Below are 10849 nucleotides of genomic sequence, written 5' to 3' on the forward strand. Positions count from 1 at the left end.
CACATTCTATGATGTTTCACATTGATGAATATGATGGATGTAGAGAAGCAGATGGGAAATACACACAGACATATACATATATATATGCTTATCAATATACACACACTGTATGTATATATATTTTTTACAGATGTAAAGTTCTTCGTTTAAGCGACATAGTCTCTGGAAATCCACTAGTGGTGAAGATGATAGTGTCCTTCAACAGGAAGGGTGCAGGACAAGCATCACTGAGGGACATGCTTGGCCCTCTTATCCACAAGGTAAGTATCTGACATATTTGTTTGTGTGAAATGATGAGTCAGTTACTGTTGGAGGGATGTTATGCATTTTAGTGGTTGATTGTATGATATTTAAAGAGAGCCTTAGTGACTGAATTTATAATATTTGTTTTGACTTACAAGACATCAGTGTGTTGAAATAGAATTATAGAATTTAAAATTTATTGTCTTATGTGCAGATTCTTGGTGACACTGGGATGCAGATCAACACCAATCCTGTTGAGATCTATAAGAGTTGGCTCAATCAGCTCGAGATGCATTCTGGACAGGCCAGGTAGGACAAAGGGTTAATCACATATGAATTGAAGCTTGCAGCTCTTGATGAAAAGAGGCAGGAGAATATGTCATATGTACCTGCATAAGGGTATGCATGTGTAAATTGAATTTAATAAGTTAAAGTGATTGTAACTTGATAGGGATAAACACTTTCAAAGTATGATACTAAATGTATTTAAACTGAGGCTAAGTAAGGAAGCAGTCAAATTCTGACTGTATATATTACAGTTCATCTGATAGGTGCATTTAGCTTGTGTGAAACTGGATTTAGACTCGGTGTATAGTTACAACAGATGGTGTTTTATGCTCGGGCAAATATTTGCAACAGATTGTGTTTTATGCTGGTGTAAAGGAGTTGAACTTATTAATATTGTAATTCATTAGAATTTTATAAGAATAGGAATGATTTTCATGTCTTCACAGTGGATTGCCATATGCTGTCAACCAGGACCAGGCTCTTCAGTACCCAGAAGTTCAGAAGAGGTTGGCACAGGCCATCACCACACTCAAGGAGGTCACCCAAGCATTCTGCGACCAGATTACCACAAACAGAGATCTCATACCATATGCTATGCTCTACATGGCTAAGGTCATGAGACAGGCTCTTCAGAGACGGTTTCCTCATATACCCGAGAAAGAGATCTTGAAGGTACGTGTGATAGACATTGAGAGAACTTTCAATGCATTAAAGTTTTATACATGAGATATTAGTGTCATGTTTTTTAAAAGTTTAATTGTTGGGTACATTAATGATATTTTCTGAATCAGGTAAAAAAGTGAGTTACTAAAATTACACTAATATTTTTTGCAGGTTGTGGGGAACCTTGTTTACTATAGATACATCAACTCAGCCATTGTAGCTCCAGATGCCTTTGATATAGTGACCGTTTCACCAGACCAGAAGCTGAACAATAACCAACGCAGAAATCTGGCCAGCATTGCCAAGATCTTGCAGTTTGCAGCATCAAAGAAAGGTAAGTTATATGGAGAAAAGACAGTGTACCTTTTAGAATCAGGAGGAAATATAAGAAGACATAACTGACTAAAACATGAACAACCCCATATCTTCTCCATAGGGAGTGCAAACATGTTGTAGGTACTGAGTCAGTAAAATCATGTGACTATGCATTGTTTTATATGTATAAACTGTCCTGGTATTTATGTAGGTGTACAACCAAATTAGAACCAAAAAAATGAATAGGACATACCCCATCCATCCCCCATATGGAGTACATGTACACTAATACATTGTACAGCAGTCATTTTATGTGTGAGCATGTGTACCAGTACCATTGTGGCAGATGGCTGGGAGAGTGTTCATTGTTGGTCATCTGTGTCTTATTACTATTTATTGCATCAGTTTAGTCATTGGCTATATATAGAAGAGATTGGTTTATTGGCATTGATGAAGTTACTGCTAACAAGCTAAACAGGGGCTCTGAATAACTTTAAAACCTAGTAGGATGACTCACTAATGGTGTTGGTATTTTTTGTAATGAAAATCCATTTCTCATTGTTACTATTATTATTATTATCATTGTTGTTATTTTGATTGTACATGTTATCATTATTACTCCTTTTTAAAATTCTATTATTGTTCTTTTCCTCTTTTAATAATACTTTTCTTTTTCTTCCTCTTTCCAGGCTTTGGGGACGAAGCATCACACCTGAAGTGCCTGAACCCCTTTATAATCGAGTGCCACGAGAAATTCAAGAACTTCTTCCGTCACTGCTGCGAGGTGGAGGAACCCGAAACTGTGTACAATGTCACCCAGTACTCAGAAGCAACGCTCATCGTCAAACCCACCATCTACATCACAATCCAGGTAAGAGTTTCAGGTTATGTGAAATACTGTGTTTGGGGAGGGGGAGTGAGTTGACTTCTTAAAGGGAGGGGGGAGGGATGGGACGACTGAAAATAGGATTTCCTGATGTTTATCCATTGGCCATTGACTAGTCAATGGTTTAGAGAAAGTATTTTTATTCTTCTTTTTATCATTATTTTTTAAAGATTATTTTATATATATATATATATATATATATATATATATATATATATATATTTGTATATATATATATGTATATATATATATTATAATAATAAATAAGAAATAAAAATTACATAAAAAAGTAAGAGAAACAAAAATAGCATAAATATATATATATATATATATATATATATATATATATATATATGTATATATATGTATATATTATATATATATATATATATATATATATATATATATTATATATATATATATATATATATATATATATATATATATATATATATTTATGCTATTTTTGTTTCTCTTACTTTTTTATGTAATTTTTATTTCTTATTTATTATTATAATATATATATATACATATATATATATACAAATATATATATATATATATATATATATATATATATATATATATATAATTTTTTTTTTTTTTATTATTATTATTATTATTTTAATAATATGAATAATGAGAATAAAAGCTTCACACTGGCTGCTACTTCAGGTTACAGTTTTTGACTGGCAGTGATGGAATGCAATTTATTCAGAAAAGGAACAGTCATGAGATGCACGTACAGATTTTTCAGTTTCAGACTAGTTTACATGCTGAGGTTCTTCGAGATTTTGACTTTTTGTGTGAAAGAAAGAAAAAAAGAACTATCAACCATTGTCCCATTATGCGGTTGCAACTTTTTAATTATTGTGCAAATCAATTGGTGATCTAAGATATTTACATACACATATCTCTCTCATTTGTCTTCTATGTTAATTTTCTCAAATTTTCTGATCATTCACACCCATTATCACCAGGGACGGGATGAAATAGGTATTAGGATTTGGATTTGTATTATGAATACACAAAAATGGATAATTGTATTTTATTGTAGTTGAGAATCTTAATTTAGGTATATTTGTATTATTATTTGATCCTTGTATTTATTGCATTTGCTTTAGATATGGTAAAATACGTTGATGTAATTTAACTTATTAACCCTATGGCGACGGTGCGTCACACTCGTGTGACACAGCTAAATTCCCCATGCCGGGGCATCTTACCAGTGTGACGTTTCCAATGCAATATTGCAATGGCCCGGCGTAGGGGTTTTCGCGTAGCGCGTGCCCCGTCGGGAAAGGGTTAATTTTTAAAGAAACGGTTCAGACCAACAATTTAAAAATTGTCTTGCTAGATGTCTAGAGTAAGGGGTTTCCAACTGTAATCTTGTGATTCAGTTTTTGAAAAACAAGTGTCTATTAAGTGCTATAAGTATGTAATATATGGTATGATGTTCAAATTTGCCTCCTTTGCTAACACTGTTTTATGTCAATTTTTTTCCCCAATATCATCAAAATCTCTAATGCATGACCTTAACCCATTCGCGCCGGTTGACGTGCTGACACGTGGTCAAAAAAAGCCCCGGACCCGGGTGACGTCCTGGCACGTGCTACATTTTCGGCCCGCGCGCCGGGAGGCCAGTAGCGACGTGCTGAAACGTCCGCATTAGAATGATAGATTATTCTTAGTACAATTCGATTTTCATACTTGATTTGTCTTAGCTACTTTAGTTTATCCTTCTAAATAGTAGAAAATGGGATATAACGTAATATGAATGACGTCACAGGTACATACGTAATCTTGATTACGGCATGGTGATTTCTGTTTCTGATTTGTTGAATATGATGATCTGAGTCGAAAGACTATCGTAAAATCAATTGTAATTGGCCGAGGAATAAAAAAAATAATAATAATAAAATTATATAACATCTTTTTGTTGCCCCACTAAAAGAAAATGACACTTGAAAAAACATTGCTGTTACTTGCATTCACTTGTATGCACATGTATGGTTGTTCATATTCTCTTTCTTTTCTTTTAGGAAGAAAAAAAAAATTGAAAAAAAAAAACTATGTTTGTTACCTCACTAGAAGAATGCTTCCATTTCCCATTGGTATTACAACATAGGAGTAAAGAATATGGAAAAAGTTCAATAGAATAACACTAAAAAAACAGTGCTATAACATCTTTTTCGACTGATATACTTCCTCTGAACATAGCACTACTTTCTACACATGACTACACTTTAGACGCAATCACGCAAACCATAAGGATAGGGTGGGTGAAAAACACTCTGCGAGCGTCAGCGCGACCTCGCGCATCGGGAAAACACCCCGGGACGAACGGTTGCGCGCTTGAAATCTTCCCGGCACGATCGGGAGTAGGCGAAATTCCGCCCCGGCGTGAATGGGTTAAAGAAGCCACTTGGTAAAAGGGCCCATTTCATAACAACATTCTGAATCAAACATTTGAAGTTATGAATTATACATAGATGCCTATATTTCTAAAATTTGGGATAATTATCTCTAATCTATTGGACAGGGATTAAAACATATTAGAATTACAAATAACAGCCTAAATTTCAGTTGTTTGGAAATAACTATCTCACGATACATATATTTGAACAAATAATCAGTCATAGAAAATTTATGACTGATATTCTTAATGTATGTGCAAGAACACTTGATGTCATAAAGTGGCAGATAATTTTCTTGTAAACTTGTGGAGCAAACATTGAAATTTGTTGATTTAGATTTTTAAATTAATTTGTTTATCCTTTTAAAGTCTTTTAAAGTATACCATAGAGTACCTGTGATCATTTGAGGGGTCTACCTAACTCTCTATCTGTTGGAGGACAAACCTCAAGTGCTGGGATGGCTAAATAGATATCAAGGCTTTTTTTTTGTAGGATTTGGATGAAAATATTTGAAAATATGGTACCAATGGTATTTCTGTGTTATTTGTATTTGAAGCTACATATTCGAAAATACAGTACTTGTTGTATTTATGTCGTTTTTGTATTTGAAGCCACATATTTGAAAATACGGTATCAAATGTATTTATTTTAATTACATTTGATGCTTCATGTCTTTGCATTTATGCTTGAAAACTTGAAAAGTGGGTTGTTTGTATCTATATTTGCATTTGAAATTAGTGTATCTGATTTTATTTGCATTTGGATATATTTTAGTATAACATGGGTGCTAAAGAAGGAGTACCTTTAAGAAAGAATATATTTAATAGCTCCACCTTTAGATATTTAAAAAAATATAATAGATATTGTAACTTTTACTTGTCACTGATGAATAAACAAGTGTGTTTGCTCAGCAAGAAAACAATTCATTGTTACAAGTAAAATACTTGCAACTTTTAGACCTAATAAGTGTACCATCTACAGGAAATATGCGAGACCCACCAACTCCTGCTGGACCACGAGGAAATCCTTGCCCCAGACAGCAATGACCCTCTCCACGTCCTGCTGTCTGACCTTGGGGAGAGGCCCTCTGTGCATGTCCTGGTGGGGGAGGCTCTAGGTATGTGGGAGGAGAGGAGAGGAGAGGAAGAAAAAAATGATGATTAATGATATTTATGATTGAGAGTATAATGGTAATGATATTGATATTAGTGTATATAGTAGGTAGAAGCCAAATGTTTGTAATGGATATGATAACAAATGATGGTTATGAAATTATTTGCTGTTATTGATAAAATCTCCTGTTTCCAGAATCATGCTCAGGCACAATAGGCAGGATGGAGGTGTGTCTGGCACTTATCAACAAGTTCGATGTGACCGAGACTGCAGAGGAAAAGGATTCCAAAGATTCCAACAAACTGTTCAACAGGTAAATGCAGCAATAACTCGTAAGGGGTTAAACCAGATGCGTGGTTGTGTTGTCTGTTCATATTTATTTGTATGTGTAATTAGATTCATTGGTATAGAGGATGATAGATAGAGATTGATATAAAGTGTATTATGTAAGATTCATTTTAACCCGTTAACGATGGATGATGTGATATCACGTCTTGTGGTGGCAATACTTGCCACTGGAGATGTAACATCATGTCATGGCTTTTTGTATGGCTGGCTCGACATATAATTGTGCGCATTGCGGGCAAATAGCCTGAGGTGTTAGGCCTACACATTTTGAAATACTCCCACTTGTGTTTAGGCAGAGCCAAAACTGCCCTAGAGTTAAACGTTCAGAAAAGACATGATAAGATGTGTGACATTCCTTATTGCTCTCTCCAACAGGACAAAGCAACTCTTGGTAGATGTGCTGCGGTGCGTGGAAGGAGGTTCCATCGGGCAACTGGCGACGGGACCAACTCTGTCCCCGCAAGAGGAGAAATACCGCTCCATCATCCACACGCGCACCCGCCAAGAGCACCAGGCCAAGCTCAACCACACGGCACTCAACCGCTCCAACTCTTTCCTTGCAGAGACCAGGTATGGTTGGTGGGGAAGATTGGCCTTGCATCAAGCGCCTGGGTGGAATCCTTCCACTTGGGTGCGGTTCATCAAGTAGTATCTCTTTTTACTTTCTTCTGTTTTTCTTCCTTATTCTATTCCTCATCTTGATATTATTACTGAGGTGCAAGTTTATTAGTATAGCTTTTAGTACTAGTATCTTGTTTAGTTGCTAAGGGGGTAGTTTTAGTGGTGTATCATATTTAGTGATTTGTTGGAAGGTAATATCCATAGAAGAAATTTGGGAGTTGAAGAAGGCAAAAAAATGGTGGCTGATCATGTCATTTCTATATGCTATCCACATGTGGCTATAGATAGTGTTGCAATTCTTCTCTGTAGTATAGAATCAGTTATTGTGCAACCACATTCTATATGAAAACAAACAAGTGATGATGTGAAACAATAACATGCTCATTACAATCAAGGCTACAAACAGGTAAGTAATAATTTTCACAGCCATCTGCTATGATTCATGATATATGCAATGGAAAGGGAAAAGACAGTCCTGTCTTTAATAGGACCTGTGACTGTCAGTTTGCCAATATTGCTTATTTTGGTTAGTTTCTTCAAAGATTTGTTTGCTAAAAATATGTATCTGGGGTTATAGTTTATGCTAACAAGCACATCTACCAACCTTTCAGAGTAAGCCTGCACGAGGTTAAAACCCGCCTGACTCACAATCTGCGCAGGTTAGAAAATCAGGGCCTATCCAGTCGAGCCGACAATTACCAGACCCTCTTGAATGCCATCGCCAGTGATATTGTCAATCAGCGAAAGCACAGAATATCTCGAAGAATGGTGAGGACCTTGCTCGTTTTAGAGACACCAGCCAAAAACTTATGTATTTATCTCATTTGGTTGCACGTTCAGCTAAACGATGGATTTTAACAAGTGTCTTTATGGCCCAATGAGCTAATTATTGTCTTTGATATCTTGTAGCATTAGAATTCAACATCACAGGAGATTGTTTCAGTTATTCATTATTATTATCAGCCCAATTAGGGAATTACAGAATTGTCCCTTTTCTCACCACTACTCCTTTACCTTTCACCATCTAATCTGAATGTTTCTGGTGCTCAGGAATTGCAAAGGCTGCTAATGACAGCCAAACAGTTGGAGGAGAAAGAAAAGTTCTACCGTGATCAGCTGGATTCATACCATACTTACCTGAGTACCTGTCTTGCCAACATTGCAGCCAGAAATAAGTAAGTTCTTATTGGTGCTCATGTTATGTTATACTGCAACATGTTATGTGGACAGATATGCGAGTGGTTTTGGAAAATAATTGCTGAATGTAATTGTATCTGATGCTGTGTATTTTTTATTTATGTTTTAATGAATTTGTGAATTATAGGTCTGGTTTGTATTATCTTTACATAAGCATTTATTTGAGGCATTTAAATGTGTACTTATAGACCTGCATTAATTTATTTGTAAATAATCAAGTGTAGCAGACCACGTTAAACATTTTTTCTTTCTTTTATTATTATTATTATTATTATTATTATTATTATTATTATTATTATGAAAAATGGACTTGATGCATTAACTGGTGACAACAAAACATTTTACTCCAAAATCGTTCACATTTTCAAATTTCTCTGCACACAGGAACGTACACCAGGCCTCAAGCAAACAAGGTGGTGACAAGACACGTTCGAAACAGACCATTAAGTACCCGGCCACCAAACTCATGGAAAAGGGCGTACTTCTAGAGGTGGAAGACCTACCCGAGACGCAGAGGAAGAACGTGCTGTTTGAAATCACTCCCCTGGCTACTACTGGTATTTTCCATGTTCAGGTCAAGTTCATGGGTGTGCCGATGGAGTACGTGGAACTTGATATTCAGGTACGGTTCGTGGTGGTGTTGGTATTGTTGTGGAAGTACTCTTGTTTATTTTAGGAAGTGATATATTAGTGATTGAAGAAAGGGAAATGTTTTTTATTTTAAGTGAGTCAAATTGAATGTTAAAATCCTGTTGGTTGGTCCTAGGATGTTATTTGAGTTTTCAAGGAAATCGTCCATTTACTGACTTTATGAATGACAAACATACATAGAAGTAAACAAAGATTATTCGATAAAGGCAATACAACGGACGACATGATCTCTTTCCAGGAGTTACTACAGCTTCAGTACGAAGGCGTAACTGTCAAGAAGATGTTCTCGAAAGTCAAAGTTAACGTGAACCTCCTCCTCCACCTCCTCAATACCAAGTTCTACTCGAAGAAAAAGTGAATCCTCTCGAGGACAGGGCCCCCACGCACCAGGAGAGTATGAGTTGCGAGATACTGTACATAGGAATGAAAGCTTTGGCGTAGATGCGAGTTCGAAGGGTGCTGCCGGGGAAGTCCTTTTGAACTGCTGATCGGCAGGGGGTGGCAGTTATTATGACTGTTAACTATCCACTTTAAGGGGGATAGTTATTCATTATCTTCTAAATGCTGTCTCTTTTTATCTATTTTTTTTATATCAAATCAGTCTTCTTTTGTATTTCTAATGCTGTCTCTCTCTCTCTCTTTCTGTTCCTTTTATTTTATAAAGATATTTCTAGGATGTTTCTAGAGATCTTCTTTTATTTTATTGATTCCTTTCTTAAATAACCTGATACTAGGATTTAAGGAAGATCTGATTGATGCATTAGTTCATCAGTTATACACATACATGTACTGTACAAGAATATGTAAATTACCTATGCTTACAAATTTACAAGCATAACATAACATGCTCTCTCTCTCCCATGCCCCCCCCCCCCCTCCCCCAACACACACACACACACACACACACACACACACAAAACATATTAAATTACATACTGGTATAATGTGCTAAAATATATATATATATAATTATAACTAATACATTATTCTAGTAGCGGTGCTATGATATTCACTTTTAGTATGTTAGGTAAACAGCCACTGGTACAAGGAATAAAAAAGTCATGACCAAAACATTTCAGGGATTTGTAGTGTGAGTTTGTACTTCACTTCTTGAATTTTAATTTCCGTGTTTGTTTGTTTTGTATCCAAGGCCTGCATACCATACCATGCAACAGTCGTTAAGATGCATGATTTTGCTTATGCGATGAGGTATTGCATGTGCAGATTTTCACCAGTTTTTTTTCTGTTGAAGGAATTGGTGATTGTCTGTATCACTTTTTTTTTTTTTCTTTTCTTTAAAAGGGTAAATGATTAGATAATGGAAATACGTTTTTAACATATATCACTTCTTAAAACTTATTTCTTCAATACTGATGAATATACAAATAATTTGTACTGATGATTTACTCTTAGATTTATATGATTTGTTTTATTTCCACAACCTATAAAACAGGTGGTTTACACAGATTTAAGAATATTAGCATTGAATAAATCTGTTATTCTCAGAATGTTCGTTTCTTTGCCTTGTGTTTATTATTTCAATGGATCTTGCTTTATGATAAGTCTTGCATTGTTAGTAAAACCATTAACAATGGAAATTATATATATTGAAGAGTGAATTGTAAATTATGTGAACTCTACTGTAATGTCCATACTTTTTTGCATCATGGAAAAAAAAAAAAAAAAAAAAAAAAAAAAAAAAAAAAAAGTGGTTCCCTTGCCTATTACCATTTTTTAATTTCATGGAATAATCATTAAGTAGTGTTACTGCTTGTTTTGAAAATTCGGTAAGCAACACATGTCAAGGTCAGTATTTTACTTCTACGGTTGTTTTCCCTTATCTGCTTGAATATAACAGAAGAGGATTATTATTAACCTTTTTTGAGTCCTGGACCTCTTTGAGAATCTGGTGAATTAGTCTGAATGATGTTATTCATTTAATTAAGATTTAATGAACATTCAGCCCTGGTAACAGCTGAAGTCAGTTGTGTGTCATTTTTATTACGTGATTTATGTTTAATTTAGATAAATAATTTTCAATGTTCCATCATGCTTTTACTGGATTATCACACTTCTATACATGGGTTATAAAGGATAATCATAAAAC

The 10849-nt window shown here is 35.0% G+C and overlaps 1 protein-coding gene across 1 annotated transcript in view; it reads left to right on the top strand.

The window, feature by feature from the left end:
• LOC122257293 (ras GTPase-activating-like protein IQGAP3) overlaps positions 1-9648 on the top strand; it is a 21975-nt gene extending 12327 nt beyond the window's left edge. Inside the window, exons 23-34 of the mRNA XM_043022518.2 lie at positions 131-260; positions 458-552; positions 978-1203; positions 1366-1528; positions 2199-2380; positions 5794-5929; positions 6121-6238; positions 6649-6843; positions 7506-7662; positions 7945-8069; positions 8476-8713; positions 8981-9648. Coding sequence (XP_042878452.2) covers positions 131-260; positions 458-552; positions 978-1203; positions 1366-1528; positions 2199-2380; positions 5794-5929; positions 6121-6238; positions 6649-6843; positions 7506-7662; positions 7945-8069; positions 8476-8713; positions 8981-9100 — 1885 coding nt within the window. The 3' untranslated portion in view covers positions 9101-9648. The remainder of the gene's footprint in view (positions 1-130; positions 261-457; positions 553-977; positions 1204-1365; positions 1529-2198; positions 2381-5793; positions 5930-6120; positions 6239-6648; positions 6844-7505; positions 7663-7944; positions 8070-8475; positions 8714-8980) is intronic.
• Positions 9649-10849: the final 1201 nt, after the last annotated feature.

Source organism: Penaeus japonicus, unplaced genomic scaffold (assembly GCF_977035675.1).
Source record: "Penaeus japonicus unplaced genomic scaffold, GWHDUDI00000001_assembly GWHDUDI00000013, whole genome shotgun sequence".
Classification (NCBI taxonomy): domain Eukaryota; kingdom Metazoa; phylum Arthropoda; class Malacostraca; order Decapoda; family Penaeidae; genus Penaeus; species Penaeus japonicus.